Raw genomic sequence first — 24,628 nt, 5'->3', positions numbered from 1 at the left:
ACTCTTGGACATACATACATGCATATACAAAGAGGGACAGATACATTTACATTTACACACATAACAGCTTATACACATACTGCTCCCTAGACTCTGCCACAACCCTGTAACAGCACTGTAGCAACAGTACCTTCCTGCTATGGCACTTTGTGACTTAATGTGAGTCTCCCTGTGCCTTTGCTCATCCAGCAGGCCTGACAATGGTGAGGCCACAGGATGTGACAGTTCCTCCATTTGCACTCCAGGCATGGTGCTAAATGCATTTTTCGAGTAATAGTCCTCACAACAAATATCAGAGCAACCAGGAACCTGAGAGGCCATGAGAGATTACATGTTTTGTCCAGGTCCCACAGAACCAGATCTCCCTGCCTGAAATCCAGTGTAACTTGGCAAGGCCCCCCTGGGACAGAATTTCCCATGGGATCATGTAAAGTGAAGGCTCTGATTCAGAGTCTGCATGTCCCACCAGCCTAGGTGACAATGCCGGAACACCTCTCACAGTAAGTTCAAGATCCAGACATTTCATCCCTACCTGCACATCCTATTTCTGAGGGCACAGGGATCTCCCTGAACCTAAGGCCATAAGAGTCTGTACTACAGTACAAGCACCATTTACATACAGAATGTAATGTACCCATTTAATCTCCATCTAGTGGAGAAAGTCCATTTACGTGGTGAAAACTCCTAAATCCTCACCATAACCTGGGGGAGGAGGGACACTGAGGCAGACAGCCTCTAAGGTCTAAGGCTACTAAGAAGCAGAACCAATTCAAACTCATAATCAGAGTTTATAATCTCTGGGCTGGCAGGTAAATGAGAGGCCAGAACCACTGGGACACATACTGTTCTTTTCCCCTTTGCTGGCTTTGAGCCCAAGAGGTTAAGTGATTAAACAGTTAGTCACCAAACCCTGCTCAGCTCCTGGTTTCCTGATGCAGAAATCTTTCAGAGGGCACATGTTTGAGGATGTTCATCCGCTAAAGCTGTATGTAGTCTGACCCTGTTTTCCTACTCAAGTTCCTAGGGGTAGATGTCACTCACACCAAGGGCCTCTCAGAACGTGGTTCCTTCGAGAGAAGAAAGTCAAGTGATTCTGCTTCTGAAAATCCCCTCTTTTTTTTTAAGCGCTGCCTCCCGCCCATAAGCATTTCTGGGGTAGAAAAATGCACACGCTTTGTTCGCAGGTCTCATTTCTCTTCCTCCTCCCCCAGTAAATGATCGCAGCTTGGAAACTTATAAAGGAAGCGGTTGCCTTTGTGGCGGATAGATTTGGAGATGAGCTTCTGGTAAAAATGATTCAGCAAGAAACCACCCCCTACCCAGCCCCCAAACTGGCAGCCCACACCCTTCCCCAGCCCAGGGGGCGGTGTGCAGGACCGGCTCCACCCTAGGCGGGCAACCCACCACCGACCCGGGAGCTCAGCCCACTGCTCCGCACTGCTCACAGCCCGACAGTCATGCGGGCGGCCGGGGCGCTGCTCGCCTTCTGCTGCCTGGTCTCCAGCACTAGCAGCGGCCCTTCCCCAGGTAAGAGGAGGGTCTCCTGGTCGCTCCCCACGGTGGGCCCGCCCTGAGATTGCTCCAGGCGTCCCTGCGTTTTCTCCCGCCTCGGATCTTCCCCGATACTGTCTTGGTTTGGAGCCAACAGAGAACCGCACAGCAGCGAGGGGCGCAGGGCTCTGGGTCCTGGCAGCAGCTGCATCGCGGGGAGCCAGGCTTCAGGGATGGAGGATATGGGGACTGTCTCTGCTGGGAACAGTGGAAACGTCTTCGGGTCCTTGATGCTAACCGATCCTGAGTCCGGTCATGTAGAGTACCGGGACCCAGAGGAAGGTTGAGTGGTGGTTAGGCGACTTTTATCTGGCTGTTCGTCCTTCCTGCCTGCCTGCGGACTACTTTCCTGTGACTTGGCCTCAGGGACCCTAAGGATCAGACACTTGTCCTTCCTGCAGTCTGCTCCCTTATTGTCCACGCAGGGGGAGGCCGGGGAGGAGGAAGAGAAGGACACTCCCTGTGCGCTGGGAAACTGAGGCAGAGCCAGGTTAGGTAACTTGCCCAAGTCACACAGGCTTGAGCGCCTGCTCCCCAGGAGTGAGCTGAGCGATGCTCTCCCAGCATGCAGAATCAAACCCCAGAGGAAGAGTGAGAGGGCCCCTTCCTTGTTTAACCAAGGAACCCTGTCACTAAGCCCCCCTCTCTGCTGGCAGGGACAGCACTCAAACTGCATCTGGTTTCTGCCCTTCTCCCTCTTTGGAGGGAGCTCGGGTTTGGCCAAAGGTAACCAGATAGAGGGTGTTCAGGGAGGACCAATGACAAGGGGATGGTACCCAGAGTCCAAGGTCCATAGAAGGTGCACACCCCTTCATGGTGAATCAAGATACCAAGGAATCAGGGACACTAGGGGACACAGCTTCAGGCTCCTAAACCTACAGGTCAATGTTATAACTTGGGGGCCACAGGTTCAGGGCAGGAGTGGGAGAGTGGGCAATTTTCCGCTGTCAGAGAAGGAGACAAGCCACAGCAGCCTCAGGGTGGGTGCTCAGCAATGGGGTGGTTAACACATTGCTAAACTAACAATGAGCTGCCTGCTCCCTGCCTTCTTAATTCACACCATGAGACCCTGAATCCCAGCTTCTCAGCCTGTCCTCCTGTCCCTGTCCCGATCCACATTGCCCTCCTGCTCCCTTCCCCCTGCTGTCAAGGATGGAAGTCAGGAGCAAAAGATGCACATTGACACCAAAGAAGCAAGCCCCTTTTCAAAGCCTTAGTGAAAGGTGTCCTGGATGGGATATGGAGTCTGTGGTGTTACCATGTCCTGGAATTATCCATACTTACTGTTCATGATTTGCATAAGTTCTGGTTTGCCTCAGTGTTCTCATCTGACACAGCAGGGACAGAGTAGTACTAGGGGATCCTTGAGGCCTGACATACTGGATGACTGTTAGTGGCATCTTTCTGGCCATATTACCATCCACTTTGCTGGTGAAGGGATGCTGGAAAAAGTCCTCCCCTATCCACTCCATATTTGAGCCATACAGAGCTGCATCAGGGCTAGAAGAAGTGGGACTCTCCCTTCAGCATCCCCTCCAGGCCAGCCTGGGCCTCCTTCCCAAGACCTGTTTTCTGCCACTGAACCCAGATGGGTGCCCAGAGTCCACCCTCACTCATGGGGCCCTCAGGGCACCACAGACCCACTACCTACTAGCCATGGATCCTGGGACTTCCCTAAGCCTGAGTCCCAGCATCCATGAAATAAGAAATAACTACATACTCACTCAACCCTGGGGAGCCTTAGTTGAGTTGGATCAGGGAAGGCACTCCAGAGGTACATGGTGGACGTGGAGTCTCTGTAGCCACGTTGCCCCTTGCTCATGAGTCTGGTGCAGCCCTTTCCTCTGCTGTGCTAGCGACAGCAATTTTTCCTGGTCCTTCCTTCAAGGTCCTCATCTGTACAGTGAGGGTGCCTGGAAGCCCCTATCTGGTGTTTGAACTGAGCCAAGAGCCCCAGACTGGAATCTACTCTCACCTCCTATCCATGACCCCTATAGCTTCTCTGTTACTTCTTCTGAAAACAGATCTCAGAGACTTTTGAGAGTTGGCAAAAGGGACTCCCACTAACTAAACTGCAGAGACCTCCATGCTGAGGCCCAGGTCTCCTCCCTGAGCCCTTCACAACATAGGAAATTGCCACATTGCCTCTGCCCTTTCACCGTTGGTTGAAGATGAAAAGCCCTTCTTTCTCAACCTCTCATCAATTCCAGGAAGCTCCACTGCTTGCCATGTCACACTCTGTCCCCTTCCCACCCCCTCACCAGTTAAGATTGCAGTAGCCCATCTGCCCTGGGGCAGGGATCTGTGGTCAAGTAGCTACCTGCTTCCAGGAGCACTGCATTATACCCAGAGAGGACCCCTGAAGCAGGGGGTCGGGAGGGTGGCACCTACACCCTGGCTTCCTGCAGGAACCCCTGGGAACTACTGCAGGTTGGATCTGTACCTGGAGGTGATCACTCACCACCTTCTATGTTGAGATTTCTATGTGCTGGACATAGGTTTGCCCCCAGAGACCTCCCACCTTCACTGTGGCCTTATTGCACGTTGATATATTGGATGATAATTACACTGTTGCTTCATGTGTGTTACCTCATATATTCTCAGCACTACTCTAGAAGGTTCCTGCCATCATTATCTCCATTTTACAGATGGGAACACAGAGGTTCAGAGAGGTTAAGCAGCTTGCCCAAAGTTTCATAACCAGTGAAATTTCAAAGCTGGGATTCCAACACTGGGAGTGGGGATAAGATATCTGGACTAATCCTGGGAGAAACCCGCATCCTGGGTATGCCAAGGGGACATGTGTGCCCTCAAAAGGATGGGTTCACTCATTTCTCATCACTCAGGTATCCCAGAGCACATGGTAGGGACCCAGACTCAAGGAATTTTGGTAGCATCAGGTGAGAGCAGCACAGGGATGCAGGGTTCAGATGACTGTCTCCAAGAGGATGGAACAAGCACCCCTGAGCAGGACACTTACCTCCCACCACTGCAGTCCTTGGCACAAACTTCAGACTTCTGAAGGGTCCCAGCACCCAAGTTGGCACCAGCCCATGACAAGGACAACACCTCTACCCCACCCACCACCCAGGAGTGTCTGGCTTTCAAATACTTGGGTTTCCTCCTGGAAACCTGGGATAGATTTCACCCACTGGAGATTCCCCAAGCCATGCATAACCATTCCTAACAAAGGATGATGGTGGACAAGGCCAGCTTCCCTAAACACCTGAACACTTCCTCTTTCCTACTCAAGGCAGGAACTCTTCCAAAAAACTCCCCTCCCAGACTTTGGGGTGGGGCCAGACAGGGAGGAGGGGCACTAGCCAAAAGCCAACATCTTCTACTCAGCTTCAGTACTTTGAAATGTGGCCAGTGTCCAAAATTCTGTTGTCTTCTTATGGCAACATGTGACCAGTGTGTCTTACTTTTTCAGAAGTGCAAATTAAGAGAGTAGATGGTGGTACAGCTTATAATTGGGAGGCAAGGCAAGAGGACTGCAAGTTCAGGCCAGCCTCAGCAACTTAGCAGGACACTTTAGCAGGCTGAGGATGGCGCCCATGGTAGAACATCCCAGAAGCTATTTGTGGAGTCCCTTAGGGTACATTGGCATGTATATTAGTGGTAGTTCCAGGACACATTCTAACCTCTTTAATCTGCTTGGAAATAGTGAGCAATTGCTGCAACTAAGAACACTCTGGATCCTGACAGTGTTTCCCAAGCTTTGAGGTTATCTGTTTCACTTTCAATCTCATTTAAACTTTTAGATATATCCTTGAAAGAGTCATTACATAGCAAGTGTGTCCTTTACATGAAGTATGTCCAGGGATCCAAATGTCAATGTTAGGATTCTAAAGAAAGGAGTACAGAGGTAGATCAGGAATAGAAATAGGAACAGGAATGTTGGAATAGAAGTCATTTGTGATTTATATGGGAAAAAATGTATTTTTAAGCAGAGTACATCAGAACATTTCCTCCTAGCTGTCCCTTCCATTCTTATCTTCACCATCTGGGAAAGGTGGGACCTCCAGACTTCTGTGAGTCATGGACTGTTAGTGCTGATAAGGGCTAACAGGTGACTTACAGGAGCATGTACCCTGTAGCCCAGGGTCTAGAACAGCTGAGGAGCCTTGCAGGAATCACCAGTCTATCCTAGTTCTCTAGAGGGTCCAGAGCTGCTGTAGGGCAGAAAGGGGAAGTTTCTGCCCACCTAGGCACTCCTGGGGTGTGTCCTATTACATCTCCTCTCTTCCCAGAAAGGACAACCTCTGAGGACACTAAGTGCATCCTAAAGCTAGAAGGGCAGAAGCTCAGCTTTCCTCTCTCCAAGCCTCTTCAGCATTTTGCATCTGCACACTGGGTGTCCCTTGTCCCCTCAGTGCTGTGACACTGGGGCAGTGCCTCCTGAGTGGGACAGGGTGCCTGAATCAGTATCCTGCACAATGCTGTGCATCACCCAGCCCCAATCTTCCTTCCTTCCCCTGCCTCTCAAAGAGTCACGGAGTTGCTGTCTCTGCAGGGTTCCTCCCTCACCTCCCCTGGACCCCCTTGCCCCACATGCATCTCAGTCTGTTCTGGAAGCTTCCTACCTTTTGTTACAGGACACTATTGCCACCTAGGGAAGAGGCTAGGCTATACTGCCCACTGGTCACCAAATATTCAGAGTCAAAGTGGTGGAAAAATGGATTTTATTCAAAGCCAGCTTTGAAGGAAGATAGGAGAAATTTTATTTCAAAATTTTCTTCTTTAGAGGCTCTGGGGAACGCTTTTAAAAGAGAAGACGTGGCAAAATGGGACAAAAGATAGGAAATAAGCATGCTGATTTAGTTAGTCTATGCTGGACAGGCTGAGCAGGGGGTGATCTCAGCTCTCAGTTTCCTTGGCACCTCCCAGGTCAGGGCAGGCAATCCCTCCATCTTAACTAAGGAAGTTGCTTTCACTTTTTGAGGAGCCCCCATTTTCGGTCTGCTCCACTTTCTGGGGACACAGCCCATACTTCCCACCTCGTACATTTTACTCGAAAAAAGAGTTCATAGTGGTTACCTTTGAAATACTAAGAATGGTTGTTTTGGTTTGTTTGTTTGTTATACTCTTCTCAAACTTCCCACTCAAAATAGAAAAGTTTATATTAAAAAAATCATACATGTTTCTTTACAAAGAAAATATGAGCAATTACCTTGGGGGGGAGGGGGAACCCTGTTCTCTGATGGCACAGATACACTGAAACCACTGTCCCTTTCACAAAAATGTCTTTCTCTACTGTCTAGACTAAAACCACACTCCACTTCCATGGTCAGTACGTATTTGGTACCCAGGGAGCAGCCTGAGGCACTGGGCTCCTTCCCCTATTGAATTGACTTCCGCAGGGTGCAGGAGACTCCCACTGCCACCATCTGTGCCCCACCTGGGCCAGAAGCACCCAGGGAAGGCAGGTTCCAGGGTCACACCAAGACCCACCAACCCTAGCTCTGGTGCTCAAGGAATGGAAGCAGATTTTGTTGTTTTGATCCTGGGAGACCTTTTGCAAAGGCTTTCAAGGCTACTGGGGAATGTCATACTGGAGGGCATGCTGTGAAGGACAGCCCCAGAGACTTCACAGAGGGCATGCTATGAAGGACAGTTCTCCACAGACCACATGGCCACAAAGTTCTATGAGGAGGAGACACTAGAAATGTACAACTTTCTTGAAGATAAAAGGTCAAGTTCTTTGGGTACCAAATTCTAGAGAGGCTTGCAAAGTAATTGCAGCTTAGTTTTACCGTGGACCTCTGGCCTAGGAACCAGCCTAGGAGCCAGGTAGAGCCCCTCTTGGTCACACAGTGATGGTCTCTCTTCACAAAGGAGGCTAAGCCCCAGAGCCACTGGGATACCCTCAAAGTTACAGAATTCTCCTAGACTCATGTCTTCTCTACTACATCACCCACCCCTTGGGCTACTACAAGGAGAGAAGACTCCACAGGTGATCTGCAGGTGGCCAGCAGCCTTACCCTTCTGGCACACTTAGTGGGGTCAAGCATCTGGGTTCCAGGGAGGACAATGGTGAATGACCACCTCTGTGTCTCTTAGTAGGAATTTATTGATAAGCTCACTGACCTGAGCTCTAGTCACCATTCCTCACTTCTGGTGTGATGCATGTCACCTGGTTGGAACATCACCAAGTAATTGTTACAACACACCTGACTGACCCCACCCTCCTACATGAGCAGTCTGTTTCAGAGATCAGGTACCTGGTATAAAGCCTGTTCCTTCCTTGTTCCCAGGCACCCTGCCCTTCCCCCTGGCCTCTGGGAGATCCATCTTGCAGGGCTCCTAGCTTGTGAGATCTTCTTTCCTGTTCTGGGCCTTACCCATACCCTGGCCTAATTCCCAACTCCTAGTGCATTAGTCAGCTTTTAATTGCTATCATCAAAATACCCGATGAGCAATTTAGAGTAGGAAAAGTTTATTTGGGGCTCATGATTTATGAGGTTCAATCCCTGGTGAGCCAATTTCATTATTCTGGGCCTGAGGGTGAGGCAAAGTATCATGGCAGAAGGATGTGGTGGATTCAAACTGCTCCATTCATGGTACCCAGAAAGCAGAGAGAGAGAAGGGAAAGGGCCACAGGGAAGACAAACACTTCCAGGACATGCCCCCAATGGCCTTTCCCTCCAGCCACCTGCTTACAAGTTACCACCCAATTAGTCCATTCAAACTTGGATGGACCAATTAGGTTACAGCTCTCGCAATTAATCATCTCACCCTCAAACATTTCTGCATTAACACAGGAACTATGAGGGGACATCTCCTATCCAAACCATAATACCCAATTCAATGTAAAAGTCATTTCTCCTGTCTGCTTCCATTGGGCCTTATGATCATCTACTTGGTCCCAAAGAGAAGGGCAATTTGTCCTCCAGAGGAACACCCAGATCTGCTTCCCACAATGAAACTAATGCTCCATTGAATTTACCTTGGTGTTTTCCTCCCAAATGTTTCAATTTCTTCATAACCCAGGGAACCCAATGGTGCCTTAACTCCCCAAAATGCCGGTATCCTGTCACCATTACCTCCTCAAACAACAGCGTATCTAAAACCCAGACACATAGGGAGCTCTGCAGGCTTGGAAGGAAGGGGGAGAAGGTTGACCATGGGCTACCACCCACCTCTTCACTTCCTGTACTAGAAACCAAAGCCCCAAAGCTTACCTATGGTGAGCACTACTGCCACCCTCTGACAGCCAGGTCTCCCCTAAAGAAACACAGACACCCAGGGCTTTCACCTGAGGGGCTCCTCCTGAAAGTGCAAACCAAAGGAAGAGGCACCCAATCCCCTAAAAGTGCCCTCTGCCTGGAGGGACACTGTCACCTGCACCAGGAAATGAGACCATAGCTGCCTGCAGCCTCTGTGCACTCGAAATGTGGTTCCTGCCACCACAGAGCTAAAGTTCCTATTTCATTTAATGTAGTTAATTTAATACAGTAGGTTGGTGCCAACCTCTTGGTGTGTTAATATTTCAGGGAATTCTTTTTTATCTTTCTTTCTTTTGTATGTGTGTGAGCAGGGAGGGGTACTGGGGACTGAACCCAGGGTCACTTCACCCCTGAGCTACATCCCCAGCCTTAAATGTCTTGTCGCTCTGTTGTTGATCTCATTTACTTGTAGAGCATTAAACTTCTGCATCTCCAGTTCCCAGAGCTGGCAGGAAGAGGAAGGCTCAGAAAGCAGGTGCTACAAGTGCCTATGAACAAGTTGAACAAAGGAATGAATGGCAAGCTGGACTTGAGCAGGGTCGTCAGGGATCCTTCCAGTCTGCGAGCTCCACTTCTCTAGGAACTAGAAGCATAAGAGTTTGGGGAGCCAAGGAGGGATGTTGGGGTCCTCTGTTCTGCCTGGCTTTGGCACAGATGCTGGTGACAGAAGCCCTTCATGTTACTTTCCTCATATTCCGGCCAAATATGGGCTTCCTGATACAGGAAGAGCAAGAGAAAGTAGAATCAATCCAGCCCACCTACCATCCTTCACTGACTACATGCCAGGCTTGAGTGGATCCCTGAAGAATGGCATTCATTCCTAGGAAAGTAAAGACTTATACCCAGACTTGTACCCAGAGAACCTCAGGGGACAGTCTAGGAGAGACATCAGTGCTGGAGCTGTAGGAATTGGAGAGCTAGGGTGGGCTCCAACCAGAGTCTGAGATCAGATGTTCTGCCAAGAATGCAAGAGGAGGGTGGTTGAAGCCAGGGCAACCAGCCTCCTTACCAGTGGAGAGGCAGGATTGGGTTGAACAGTCCATGTGATCCACTTGGCTGAGACAAGCTGGAAGTGGTAGGGTGAGGGGCAGGCAGGGCCAGCTTCTTCTAACACCCTAAGACCACATCCTGTCCAGATGTCTCACCACTGGGGGGGCATGTTCAGTATTTCTTTAATATACATGTTGGAAATTCCCCTGGGTCCTAAAAATGTTCTATGTGGTGGGGGACTAGACAGTGTTTTAGTGCGCTTTTATGTTGCTGTGACTAAAACACCCAACAAGAACAACTTAAGAGGAGAAGTTTATTTGGGACTCACAATTTTAGAAGTTTCAGTCCATAGACGGCTGATTCCATTGCTCTGGGACCTAGGTGAGGCAGTACATCATGGCGGAATGGAACAGTGGAGGAGAACTTCTCAGCTCATGGTGGGGTCAGGAAGCAGAGAGAGCAAAGAGAAGGGGCAGCAGGGATGATGAACCCTCCCAGGGTATGCCCCCAGTGACCCACCTCCTCTAGCCATGCCCTGCCTGCCTACAGTTACCATCTAGTCCATTCGAACTAGGATGGACTGATGAGGTTACAGCTCTCACAATCCGATCATTTCACATCTGAACATTTTTATATTAATATAGAAGCTTTTGGGGAACACCTCAGATCAAAACCATAACAAATAGGGATTACATCATACCTTCAGCACTATCTAGCTGAGGAGCTTTGGATGTTCAGCAGACATATGGATACACAAGTGCATGGTGGGATGAGCATGGGTAGATGGATCAGGGGATAATCAGGGCCGAGGGCCATGAGGCAGAGAGAATAACTAAGCGACCCAAGGCATGAGGCATCACCCCTTGGATCATGTACCCTGCTACCATCAATGTTCCCATCTGGTACTGTGTTTCTCTCTTTCAGATTTCTGTTCACAGGACTTTAACTCAGGTGTGAAGCCAGGATTTCCCAAAACAATAAAGACTGATGACCCAGGAGTCCTCAAAGCTGCCAGACACAGTGTGGAAAAGTTTAACAACTGCACAAATGACATCTTCTTGTTCAAGGAGTCCTACATTAGCCGAGCACTGGTACAGGTGAAGGTCTAGGTTCTGGTGGCCCCATTATCAGATACACCCCTGGGAAGCCGAGAGACAGCAACCCACCACCTAGAACATATACAAGGACAGGAAGCTGATGGCGGCAATCAAAACCAGTGTGACTCACAGCCAAACACAAAAACCCAAGGTCCTTTGCTTGCTCAAACCACACTTCCCTTGGGTGGTCACCAGGCCGCTGGCCTAAAGCCCATTAATGGGACTAAGGGGTGCAGAGGCAATAACCCCACTCCTAGAGTAGCATGCTAGGCCTGACACTCCTGCAGAGCAGGTCACTGCTTTACCTGTTGGAGCTACCCCCACCAGAGTCCCAGGACCCCTGTCCTAGCTTTAGCCCCTCCTGCAGCCCCAAAGACCTTCTCACCATTCACATGGAATATACATTCAGATCCCACAGCTATGCCCAAGTCACTCCCTCTCTGACTCACAAAACTTGTATGCCAATCAGCCTGCTCAATGTCACATCCTGTAAGGCCATCACTCTTCTTAGTAACCTGCTGTGCCTGCTCAGTGCTGTTCCTCCTTCCTCAGGAGCCCAAGGGGCACTGTCAGCCTTGTTCATCTGTGTCCTAAGAATACATGACCAGCATGGATGATGGGAAGTAGAATAGTGAGGATGTTGTGGGACAGATGAGGCTAGACACTGAGGCAGAGAAAGGAAGCAGGTTCATTGGCTGCAGCCAGGTTCAGAATGGGGGCTTTCACTACAGTCCATCAATCCCTCTGAACCCCGAGTTCAGAGATTTTCAGAACTTTATACCCAGTGTGTAGGGGGAGGGGCTCAGAGGTTCACAATATGTAGAAGTCCACACAAAAGCAGCTTTTTTCACTGTTCTAGGCATTGAACCCAGGCCTGAATACAAAAATGCAAACGCCTCTATGGAGGCCTTGGGTTATTAGTCTTTCTTATCACATCCTCCTTCTGCAACACACCTCCTGCCTGAAAAATCTGTTGCAGAAATTCTTGCTGATGGTCTAAGAATAGTTATGGTGAGGGTCTCTGGAGAAGCTTAATTAAGATTTTCTGTGGAGGAGGGAGTGCCACTACAAGGAGACACCTTCAGGAGGTGGATTACCTGGTGGTCTCTAAGGACACATCTGCTGATGTAGGAAGTTGGTTTCAGATGACGTCCACACACCCAGCTTGCCCTGGTGCCTGGAGGGACAGAAGTGACATGGGAGTGGCCCTATCCTAAAGCAGATGGTCTTCACTTCACTTTTGGTTACTGACTCAGTAACCACAGGGTTAGTGGTGACTTTTATAATCTTATGCTTTTGGGCAACTGCAACATTTTTAAAATGTATTTTTAGCAGTTTAAGGGCCTTTATTTTTTATTTATTTATATACGGTGCTGAGAATCAAACCCAGTGCCTCACACATATAGGCAAATGCTCTACCACTGGGCCACAACCCCAGACCCAAACTGCAAATTTTGTAAGAGCAGTTGTGTTCTGATATTAGGAAACATTCTATAGAAGACAGTTTGGTTTGTGCCAATGTCATCACTCCAAGGCCCAGTCTCAGGAGCCTTGGGTCTTGCCTTCCCCAGGAAGGTCAGTGCAATGGTTTGGACTTGAGTCCCCAAAGTCCTCCATGACAGGGTAAGGACACTGTCCTTCTGTACCTTGGTGATGCTGGAGATTTTATTTCATTTGGTATTTGGTGGGCCAGAGATTAAAACTTGAGGAAACTTTATTCAAATTTTCTTAGAACAAAAAAGAATAAAATGAAATAGATCATGACTATGTCTAAATGGAGAGGGGCTATTTTGAAATCTAAAATAAAACAAAACACACCATTCCCAGAAACAGGGAAGGATGCTAGCAGATGTCTAAAACTCAGCAGGTGTGTCCTTTATTCAAACACCACCTTGGGTGCATAGGGGCTGTGGGATGGGGCAATCCCAGCCTGGAATCCCTCTTGAATACAGAGTTCTGAGCAGAAAGGAGCCATCTTAAAATGGGACACAAAGTCCTCAAGTCCTTGTCAGTCAGCCTTGTGAGTAAGCATGGGAAAGGGAGTCAGGGGAATCTAGGCACCGGCTTCCTCCCCATTAGTTCTTCTGCAAAGTCCTGGGCTTTCCTTCACCCAGAGGTGGCTCTGGGAAGCCAGCTCACTGCCCAGAGCCTTCTTCACCTATCTTAATGCACCTCTTGCTAGCAGAGGGGCTGCCATCCTAGCCAGCCTGTGCCCAATAACCCAGGACCCTATCCCTTTATTCTTTCCAGGTAGTGAAAGGCCTGAAATACATGCTGGAGGTGGAAATCGGCAGAACTACATGCAGAAAAACCACACACCATCCCCTGGACAATTGTGACTTCCAAACCAACCCTGACTTGAAGCGCGTAAGGAAGAGGGGCTGCCCTCTCAGCCTAGCCCTCCTTAACTGCTCCACTCATCCTTCAGGGCTGGGGCTGCTTCTCTGACCTGATCAGTTCCCTGACCACACACTTCCAAACCTCAGTCCAGAAGAGGTCAAGCACAACGCACAGACACACATGGAGAGTGCGAGGCTGTTGTAACAACATCCTCTCCAACACCCCCCTACATGACCTGTTCTTCCCTCCATGAAAGACACATCTCAGGAGAGAAATGCCTGGAATCAGGGTAGGGAGATTAGAGCAGGAAAAACTTCCATATAATTCAGAAATTACATATGTGTGTGTGTATTATACATAGTATGACATGTCATATGATCTATATAGTATATATGGTATGATATATATCATGTTATGACAGATATATAGCATGATATATGATATAATGATATATAATATCTCCCTTTGCAAAGAGAAAGCAAATGTGGCAAAACTCAATAATTCATAAATATAGGTGAAAAGTACATATTCTTAAATCATTCTTTCAATTTTCTTTGAAAATTTTCCAAATAAAAATGGGAGCGAGGGATACCTCTTCAGTGAGGAACACACCCATGCACACACATACACACATACACAACACCTTAGTGGCCCAGGTGTGGTATCAAAGTGTGCCAGGAGAGTCCTTTGGTGGGGAGGGTCCTCTGAGGCATTCGGGGGTCCTTAGGTGAGCCTTTCTTTTTTCAGATTCTGAGTTGCTATACTGAAGTTTGGGTCATCCCCTGGCTCCGAAGGTTCGAGGTGCCTATTATTCGTTGCCAGTGAGTTCTGACTTTCGCCTGAGTTCTGCCTGACTTTCGCCTGCCTCTTCAGCAAAACTTTGGCTGTAAGGACACCCACCATACTTGTGCTCTTCGTTTCCTTCAGCCCCAGCACTGTGCCCAGCTGATACAAACCTTTAAGGACCTTCTCATGTGTAGGCAGATGGAAGTGCTAATGGGTCATTACAGAGTAGCTGGAGTGGGAAAATGACAGTTCATCATGGCCAGATTAAATATATCACATTTCCTTCTGTAACTTTATTGATGCTGTACTCTCAGATAGAGGGTCTGAACCTGTATGGGTCTGAGTCTTTTGATGGGCCTCATTGGGGTTGGGGACAGACAGATGTAGGCTGACCTGAAGGGGAGGACAGGGTACTCTCTCCCATCCGTCACCCGATGGAGAGTCAAGGCATCCATCTCTTGGTTTCAGTTATTAGCATTATAGCACTAGATCTGGGACAAGTGTGCTACTGATCACTTGATCTCTGAGGATGATTAAAGTTATTAATAAAAGACTGATCATTTCAGTGCAATGGCTCTGTGTGTCACCTTTTAGTAGCAAAGTCAGGAAGATGAGGAGAGCAGTGCCAGGAGTCCTTTTCATTGTGTGGTCTGGCAACTTTAGGTTGCTTCCATAAAGTTTCTCAGAGGCTTGTCCAGCAATTAGCTGCTAATTAAAATGTAAAGTCGGAGCAACTAGAAACAGGGAAGCCTGTCAACATGGTGAACAGACAGGGCAAGGTGACCCTATAGAGTTTGGGAGAGCCTGCCCTCCAGCCAGGTTTCTTCAGGGTCAGGCCTTCACCTGAGTTCTCTGCTGCCTTTGAGGCCTGAGGATTTGGAACAGCTTAGTAGGAGCACAGAAGTGCTTGGGCATGTAGGGTGGGGCAATGGTGGAACAAAGCCATCCAGGGACAGGTTGTACAGGGGCATAAGAAAAAGAAAGAGGAAATTACAGGCTGCAGACCACCAGATCCTAGGGAAAGACAGATCTTCAGCTTGATCTAGAATTATGGAGCTGGATCATAGTGGGAAGCCTAGGAGCTGGCTGGTAGCCTGGTTCTCTGAGCCTTCATTCAAAGGAAGGTGACCATAGGTCCCTGCACCAGCAAGGCCCATTCACTGTGGGCTTTTTCCTCTCCAAACTCTCTTTAAAGTGACTACATGTAAGGTAGGGTGTACACTGTTAGCAGAAGGCATGCTGGCACCTTGAAGAAACATGGACTTGATAATCTCTAGGAAAGAAAACATGCATCCAATAGGCAATTATGGCTCTCCACCATAAATGCAATCAATGTAACACAAAAATAAATTACCCTTTGGTTTTTTTCAGTGATATATAAGTAAACAAAATTCCAAATGTTCCTTTGTTTTTATTGCTTTGACTCATCTTCTGGCCATTTAATTCAGGGATAGTGGTGGCAGCAATGACATAAGACATTTACTTTATTTGGTGATTCCTAAGGCCCTTGAAAGCAATCCTTCCATAAAAGGCCCTGTTGACCCTGCACACAACCAGGCAGGGAGTCACAGATTGGAGGAGCCAGAGGGACATCAGGACACAGCTGAGCCAGACCCTGGGTGACTTTTGCAAGTTGAAGCAATAGATGAAGGTGCCTATACCCTTACTTCTCAGTCCATCTCATTTACACAAGTACAGACCCAGGGTGCATCAAGGTCAGGCTCCTTGCCTCTCCTGCCTCCCAGGTGTCAGAGTGAGCATGGGTATGTTCAGGTGTGAGGAAGGGGGGCCCATGTTCATGAGCTGTAGCTGAGCTCTTCTGTCCTAGCCAGGGCTCCCTCAGGCAAGAGTCCCTACCAACCCCTGCAGCAGCTTCACCCCTGGAAGAAGGAAGCCTCAGATCCTGACCTCACATTCCCAGGTTTGAACACTAACCTATACCAGAGACTTTCAGTACACCATTTGAATAGCGAGTCTATTCCCATCTCTTATAACTAAGGCAAACCAGCCCCGTCACAGGTCTATGAGGCCTGTGCCGCCCACACCACATTTCAGTCTTCTGGAAAGTCTCTCTGTGGGCCTGTACTCCAAGGGAAGGCTTTATCTATAATATACCACCATTTCAGTTATTTACAATTTGTTTCATTTCATATGTTACTGAATAATATGTTCCCCCTTAGACCAGCCGTGCTAATGCCATAAGGAAAGACACTTAGCAGGCCCATGCAACCTTGACTTCTGGAAGCCAACTGCCAACATGCCTTAGCATTATCAGAGACACACATACCAACTATGTCCCTGAAGACACATTGTTCCTGCTGCCAAAGACAGCTGTGGTAGATCTGAACAAAGCGTGAAATAAAACATCCACATGGAGATGGGAGTGAATGTCAACCTGGATGACCTGAAATCCCAGGCTACCAATCCAGTTTTGCCCACTTTTAAAATTTTTCAGCTTGACCCTTACACAAAGGGATTTATTCTGACACTAAAAGCAAGTGGTTCCATCATCTAATGTTACTATCACTGAGAAAAGGTAAGGTTAAGTACCCAGGCTTCTAAGATCGATCAGGATTATGACCAAAAAAAAAGAAAAGAACTTTTGTTCAAGGTCTCAAACTGCCCAAAACCAGTCAAAATCCTGACAGCCCTGAGTGTTCCATAGTTTTCCCCAAACTGCTGCACACTCCTTGCCAGCTGTGCACACTCCTAAGGAGCCAGATCCACAGCCACATGGATCAAAGTTCTCTATTCTCACCTTCAGACTCCTGCTTAGTGTCATTTCCTGTGTTTTATGTGGTAATTTGGCATGAGAAGGTGAAAAAGATAGTCTTCTTTTTAGGTTTAAATATGTGACATGCTTCTGCTGGTAAACATAAAAGGGATTTACTCTAGTGTGAATTATTAACATGTTTTAAAAATCAACCCGGTGATTCATTGGGTGCCACAGGAAATGACACCTGGAGACAGAAAATCAACACCTGAGTCAAAATCAAGACTCCTTTGCTGAAAACTGTGAAAAACAATTTACCAGCTTCTTTGCACCTTTGAGAACTAAGCATTAAGCACAAAGTTCTCTATTCTCAAACAACTGAGAAGTCAGCATACAGGCCCAGCACATTTAAATTGTTTTTATGACACAGTGATTAGGCATTACCTTATTATTCTTTTGTACATGATATGTCCCATCATTAGCTGTTTAAAAGTATTTAATAGCCAGGTATAGTGGCACACATCTGTAATCCCAGGTACTCAGGAGGCTGAGACAAGAGGATCACAAGTTCAAGGCCAGCCTAAGCAACTTAGCAAGACCTTATCTCAAAAAATAAAAAGGGCTGGGAGTATATCTTGGTGGTACAGCATGCCTAGGTTCAGTCCCCAGTATCCTCAAAAAAGTAATTAATAATGACTACTCAATTTTCTTTCCTATAAAGGCAAATAAACAATATTAATTGTTGTTCATTTGATTAAATACAGATTGTATCAGTTGGACTGGAACCAATCTTTGCATCTAGTCTACTGTCACTTTATTCCACATAAAGTCAGTCCAGCGGAGGTGACACAACAGATTAATCAAGATTAACTCCTTATCAAACCCTTGGTACCTCCACTAACATGAGGGCTCTTTATATTCTTTATATTTTTATATCATAGCCTGTTTAAAATATTATCTGTCAAGTTTTTCAGATGCTTCTAGAGATACAATCTCTTGTGCATTCTCACAAACACCAGGAAAGAAAGGAACAGCTGTAGGCTAGAAAACAGGAAAGAAGTATAATATCAATCTATCAAAAAATTAATCAACAAGGCTGGAATGTAGCTAAGTGGTTGAGTACCTGCCTAACATGTGAAAGGTCCTGGGTTCCCTCCCCAGCACTGAAAAAAAAAAGAATCAAGGAGGCAGATGGCTGAAGAAGGTTGGTGTCATCAGAGGCTCCATGACTTCCCTTCAGAGCCAACTAGATAGGATGTTTGGCCCTAAAACAACTCTTACCGAGATGATCCTCACATCAACACTTGATGGAATTAAATTTCAGTCATTTAAAATAAGTACATAAGAAACTCCCAGTCCACATCTTCAAAAAGTTAATCAACAGAAAAATGGATTTTATATTATTTATTATTATCAAAATTAAGACCAGTGTATAGACTTCTCAAGATACACAGCAACTTGGGGCTTATAACACTAGCACAAATATGACGTCAACATATGCACTATTTATATCTGTGAGTCTAGAGGTGAAAAAAAAGGATGTTCCTAAACACACCCCTGCAGTAAGTACTAAGCTACTGGATTGTCCAATTCCAGCAGCATAAGTATTCACAGAAAGAAACCCCAGGAAGTCTTCTTGCCACTGGAATCAGCCTACTTTTCCTACATGCTTACTCAAGGTCTTGAAAACTTCCAGCATGAAGGAAGGCCAGGCCACAGCAGGTGGAAGGTAGGAAGATACCCCTCCACTATGGAGGGAATGCTCAGGGACCAAGGGCCCTTGTCCCACATAGCTCCTGAGAAACAGTCTAAAGTCACAGTTCACACAGCTCTTGCTGGCTAGCCTCAGTATATTTCTACTGTGTACCCCTGTTCTCCTGTACCAACATCCCCCACCAAAAAAAAAAAAAAACATAAGAGTATAAAGATACTGAGGCCAGCAGAACAAACCCTGAGCCCTGTTAAAAATGCATGAAGTTTCCCCAAGTTCTGGAGAATTACTGTACTCAGAAAGCTTTTTTTTTTTCTTTCTTTCTTTTAAGGGAAATGGCTTCACATGAATTTATCTTCTCCATAGCAGATATTTTATGCTTTCCTCTAAAGATGAAGTCAGGCCCAGGTGATGGGTGCCCCTTGGGGGCCTACACATTCTCAAGGTTATAGTAGCCATTCCTATCACACCTCCGAGGACCGATAGGTACATGGGGTCAGAACTGTGTCCATAGCTCCTCCTGGATCAGGTATGATGGCCGAGTATAATGACTCTTAGTGCGCATGGTGAGCTGCTGGGCTGACTAAACAGATTGAAGGCTGAGTCTGCAGATGAAGGGGGACCTGAAGGAGCCCAGGTACAGGTGCCCATCATGTTCATGTACCTCACTGATGTAGGTGGCCACCAGCCCATCAGGATCATGCAGGCTTCTCCGGAAGGCACCACTGTCACTGAGTTCTAACACGAGGCTGTACCGTGGCACAAACTTCATCACCGTCTCCTGACTAAACAGCTGGAAGGGAAGCACAGTGCAAGGAGAGCTTACATTCTGACTACAAGATTGCCCCTTGCCAACTAAGAATGATCAGGTTCCTCAGGGAAGCCCCATAGCATAGAGCTAAGAGTGGCCCCATGCCCCTTGCAGATCAGGCAAAGGAGGACAAGCCAGCATGAGGACAGTGCAGATGATCATGGAGAAACACACTATAGCCAAAGCTGAGAATGACCTCACCCACCAGAACACTGGGTCAAACCCAGAACAAGTTAACCAGAATACACAAATCCTGATTAAAGTATTTCAGACATACAATGTATACATAATGGAGATTGAAGAGCAATTCACATTCAAAAAGAGCCTGGGAGTTAAGTAAGTTAAGTAAGCAAGTCCACACACCACACACCTCTAAAGCCAATTCTTCAACTTTTCTTGAAGCTAGCACACAGAGCCTGAGGGTACCACCTGGCACATGATACTGAGAAGGGCACTTCTGACATCTCCTGGGCATGCCTAGCCAAGGGGCTTATTAGACTTGGATTCTGTGAGCAACATGGGGCTGACGAAGAGTTTTAAGCAGGGAAATCACTGGGGAGAGAGAATTTCTGACCGAGCAGAAGGACCTCAGGTAGGTAATTACAACAAAGTACTTAGCTGCATAAGAGCAGTGTCTAGAAGTTAATAGGAAGATTAATTCAGGTGAAAATACCTAAACAATTGCAACTGTCCTGGGGATAATGTCTCCCAGTCACTGAAAATGTTTAAGAAGACATTCAAGTCAACTTAGCTCTAGAAGGTTCAACAGCAATGGATCAAAGTTGCTTTCCTCCATAGGGGCTTTCCACCATGGAACAGCCCTCCCACTGTCTAGTCATGTATCTTTCCCTCTCTTCTCTTTCCATCTTATTCCAAAAGATCTCACCCTCTCTCGTTTCAACTAGTTATTCTCCCAGAAACCTCTCAAATCTCCACCTCTATGTCCAAACCAGTGTTAATTCCCTGGCTGCCTGTATTCAACTCTACCTGGACCTCACAACAGTACTTCAACTTTGACAGAGTCCCTGGCTCTGGAGACAGGCCCTCACACCCGTTGTTAAAGCCAAAAACCTAACCCTTACCCTTGATCCCTGTCCTTCCATGCTCTACAAGTCTTGTATTTTAGTAAGCTTTTTCATGGCTGTGACCAAAATATCCAAGAACAACTCAGAAGAGTAAAAGTTTATTTGGGGTTCATAGTTTCAAAGGCCTCAGTTTACAGACAGACAACACCATTGCTTCCCTGATGGTAGCCAGGAAGCAGGGAGCAAGAAAGGGGCAGGGGAAGAGGCCACAGGGAAGATGCACCCTTTCAGGGCATCTAACTCATCCAGTCAATGCCCCCACCTTCCTACAGTTAAAACCCAGTCAGTCCATTCAAACTAGGATGGACTAATTGTTATAACTCTCACAATTTAATCATTTCACCTCTCAATATCACTGCGTTAACAAGAGCTTTTGGCGGATGTCCCACATCTAAACTGTAACACCTGACCACCTCAGAGTCTTGCAATACAACCTATGTTTATGCCACCCCAACCCTGGGCCCTGCCACCACCTCTCCCTGACCACCAGCCCTCACCTCAGGTCCCCCATGGCCACTCAAGTCATAGCTGTAGTTACCTTCCTAAGACATTCTCTGTCCTATGTCATTTCTCTACCTGAACAATTCAGTCAAGAAGCCCCTAGTGTGGCTGAGCAGGTAGGTGCATACAGAGGACAAGGAGATTATAGTGGCCTAGCACAGATTGTCAGAGCACAAACAGAGTAAGGGGATGTCCCTGCAACCAAGTGGCCTGGCAAAAGAGAGTAAGAAGAGTGTTCACCAGGGACAGATTGGTACAGGGTATCAGAGTCCTTGAATAAAAACACAAGCTCCTGCAGGCAGTCAGAAAGAAGAGCTGGCCCAGTGTGGCAATCGAGAGCCCCAACAAAGGCCATATGAGAGATGGATTATGGCTATATTTGGGGGAACTGATTAAACTGGTAAATATATGAAGGATAATGGTATCTAGACATTTCATTGTTAGAGAGGTATAAATAATGAAAGAAATAATGGGAGAAAACTAGAATTAATCCTGTGGTGTTGGACTGAAATTGGATATACCTGCATGAACAGCTGTGTTCGGTTTAAACAGATGACAAATTAACATAGATGTAAGTACATATTCCTGAGCTTTGTCCTTTGAGGAGGCCAGAAAACAGGGACATCCAAAAGCAACAAGTGAACCATCCAGACCTCCAGAAGGAACCATGGTTCATTAGAGAAATGGCCAATTCTAGATGCGGGGCAGGGAAAATACATGTTCCTGAAACAACCTGTGTGACAGTGACAAAATGGTCCAAGAATGAAAGGAATGTGTCCAGAGGTACAGGAGCCACACTGAAGGGACTTCCACTGGCCACAGATGGACAATATGAACATCAAGATAAATAATGATAAAAACATTATATCCACTGATAAAATGGGAAGCCATGGGATAGCACTGATTATTAATTATAAATGGACAAAGAATGACTTTACAACTGAGAGACCTGGCATTTGATCACCAGAATCAGGTGATCAAAACTGCCACCACTGCTAATGAGACAAAAAATATCACATACCCTTTGACTGTTGCACTTCCATGCTACACCTGCCAGTGACACAGAACCTGAATTGAATCATGAGAAAACACTACACTAATCCACATGGAGGGACATTCTGCAACATAACTGACCTCTAAGCTTCTAAAAGGTCAAGGTCAAAAAGTCAAAACAAGACAGGAATTATTCCAGACTGAAGGAGAATAAAGACACATGGCAAATAAAGGCCATGCTTGATTCTGGGTTGAATCCTTTTGTAATTAAGGACATTAGGACAACTGGCAAAACCTGAGTGCAGCCTGTGGGTTAGTAAGGTATCCATGTGAGTTTCCTAGGTTTGGTTGTTGGTAATAAAAGACAAAGTCCTTACAGGAAGAAAACTTCCTAGTATCTGAGAGCACCAGGAGCACCAGGTCAGCAACTTATTTGCAAATGGTTCATGGAAAAAAAATTCTTTGTCCCCTATATACTCATTTGTTATAACCTTAATATTTTCTCAAAACTAAAAAAATAGAATGTTCTAGTTGAGGAAAAGAGACACAACCTTCATCCCCAAGAAAGAACATATGACTATCTCATTCTGGCTATAGGAACACAGACAGAAATTGAGCATAAACCATACTCAGCTCCAGTGGGTGAAAAATGAGTAAGAGGAGACATCATGGGTAAGGGGAATTATGGCTCAAATGAAGACCACTGAAGGCCAGGGGCCAACGTGACCAAGAATGTGAGCCCACATACACAACCCAATACAGTGGGCTCAATAACTGCTGCCTGCCACCTCCAGGACTCTAAGTTACAAATATTTGATATCAATTTCAAATACCTATTCAACTTGCATTAAAGAAGCACCTGTCAGCAAGTTACTCCCCCACTGTGCAAATGTGCTGAGCTATGATTCAGGGTATTTCATAAAAGGCACTAGGAAAACTGTAGGATGATGCAAGAACATAAAAAATAGGCACTAGGAAAACTCTAGGATGATACAAGAACATAGAGATAAATGATAATAACATTATAACCACTGATATGGCCATGTTGAATGGGTTGTGGCTAGCCATTAGTGGGGATGGATGATTTTGTTTTAATGGGAAAGAGTTTGGTATGTTAAGAGGTCATAGGGCAGAAACCTATGGAGATAACAGGACAGAGTGGGTAGTATGGAGGTGAGTTTATACGTGTGGCCACAGGAAGAAGAGGAAGGTACCTGATAACTCTGTGGAGGAAAAGACAAGGGGGGTGGGTGTAGGGCAAAGTCACAGGGTCTGGAGAAGAGTGGAGACAGTTGGAAACAGCCATAGCAAAGAGAAAAGAATGAAACTGACAGGCAAGGTGGAGGCCCCAGAAATCATAATGATGGGTGACAAAAAAAAAAAAAAAACAGAGAAACCAGAAGAGGGCAGAGAATCAAAAAAGGTTCAAATGTTTAAATTTATATGTCAGGATGAAGAATAAAGTGGGCTTGTAAGTCATCATTAAAGGGTACCAAATATTATAAGCAGAACTAGAAGAGATCATAATTAGATTAATTAACTTTTTTTTAAAGAATTATAGTTTTGATAGTTACCTTAAAAATGATTCTTTTAATATAGGGTCTCTCAGATAAGAAATCCAACATGGAAAACCCAGGATTAGGGCGAATGGTTGACATGGCGACCCAGTACCCCCCGGAACTGCTGGGTCGGATGTTGTCAGGAAATCCAGGCATGTTCTCCACAAACATATCAGCCCCTCCTTTCATCAAGCCAGATACATAGACCCTGAAAAATTTACCCAAGCAGGCAGTGAGTAGTAGCCCTCCAATCTGAGAAAAAAAAATTTTTACCAAACTGGTCTTGGTCCAAAAACAATTATGGAAACTACTATAAATGTATACAACATGCACACAAGCACAGCTGCCATGAGGACATCGTCAAGGGCCCCAGAGCAGCATGAATAGGTGGTGTTGAGGGGACTAAGGCCCACCTGGCAGAGAAATGGAAAACAAGCTGTGCAGTAGCATTAAATCAAGATACTTTTTCAGACTTGCAACTCCCCAAAAGAATGAGAAAGGGAAGGAAGGAAACCTATCCTTGAACTTTGCTTTTACCATTTATGTCCATATTATTTTCTTGTTGTTGCTGTTGTTCATTAGAGTTGAATATAATAGTGGAATCCACTGTTATACATTCATACATATACACAAAATAAATAATATAATTCGGCCAATATCATTCCCTAGTACTTCCCTTTTCTCTACCCTCCTCCCTACCCCAGCCCCTTTTCTCTACTGATCTCCCTACAATTTTCATTAGATTCCCTCCACTCCTGCCAAACTTTCTTTTCCTTTTTCTTCTATAGCTTCCATGTTTGAGATAAAACATACAACTCCTGACTTTGTGAGTTTGGCTTACTTTGATTAACATAATGTTCTCAAGTTCCATCCATTTTCCTGCAAATGACATAGTTTCACTCTTTACAGGTGAATAAAACTCTATTGTGTATATATACCACATTTTCTTTATCCATTCATTCATTGATGGACACCTAGGCTGGTTCCATAGTCTAGCTAATGTGAACTGTGCTCCTATAAATGTAGGAATTTATACATCACCATAGTATGCTGACTTTAATTCTTTGTTTTTCTCCTTATTTTTTATTGGCACATTATACATAATGGTGGATTCTGTTGTCACACATTAGTATATGAACACAATATAACAATATACTTTAGCCAATATTCCCAAATATTTTCCCCACTCCCCTACTGCTTACTCCCTGGTCCCTTTCCTCTACTAATCTCCCCTTGCTTTTCTCCTACACACACTTTTCTTT

The 24,628-nt window shown here is 46.2% G+C and overlaps 2 protein-coding genes and 1 long non-coding RNA gene across 3 annotated transcripts in view; 1 reads left to right on the top strand and 2 right to left on the bottom strand.

Moving 5' to 3' along the window:
• The first annotated feature begins 1,186 nt into the window (after nt 1-1,186).
• Cst7 (cystatin F) lies at nt 1,187-14,564 on the top strand. Its single transcript, XM_015493174.2, has 4 exons — nt 1,187-1,527; nt 10,695-10,867; nt 13,118-13,234; nt 13,955-14,564. The coding sequence occupies exons 1-4, from the start codon at nt 1,458-1,460 to the stop codon at nt 14,030-14,032; spliced, it is 438 nt and encodes a 145-aa protein (XP_015348660.1). The 5' UTR covers nt 1,187-1,457; the 3' UTR covers nt 14,033-14,564.
• On the bottom strand, nt 10,070-13,121 carry LOC125612518. The gene is made up of 2 exons (XR_007342946.1): nt 11,965-13,121; nt 10,070-10,939 (listed from the first exon to the last, which is right to left on the bottom strand). It is a non-coding gene; the product is annotated as an uncharacterized LOC125612518 (long non-coding RNA).
• A 3,531-nt stretch (nt 14,565-18,095) lies between the features above and the next one.
• The window catches only part of LOC107148495 (adipocyte plasma membrane associated protein), a 33,592-nt gene continuing 27,059 nt past the window's right edge, over nt 18,096-24,628 (bottom strand). The window contains exons 9-10 of the mRNA XM_015493170.2: nt 23,382-23,574; nt 18,096-19,210 (exon numbers count right to left, since the gene is read on the bottom strand). Of these exons, the coding sequence (XP_015348656.1) occupies nt 19,001-19,210; nt 23,382-23,574 (403 nt within the window). The 3' untranslated portion in view covers nt 18,096-19,000. The remainder of the gene's footprint in view (nt 19,211-23,381; nt 23,575-24,628) is intronic.

The sequence above is a fragment of the Marmota marmota genome, unplaced genomic scaffold (assembly GCF_001458135.2).
Source record: "Marmota marmota marmota unplaced genomic scaffold, marMar, whole genome shotgun sequence".
Classification (NCBI taxonomy): domain Eukaryota; kingdom Metazoa; phylum Chordata; class Mammalia; order Rodentia; family Sciuridae; genus Marmota; species Marmota marmota.
Note: the sequence above shows the minus strand (reverse complement) of the source record. Positions and strands in the feature narration are given on the sequence as shown.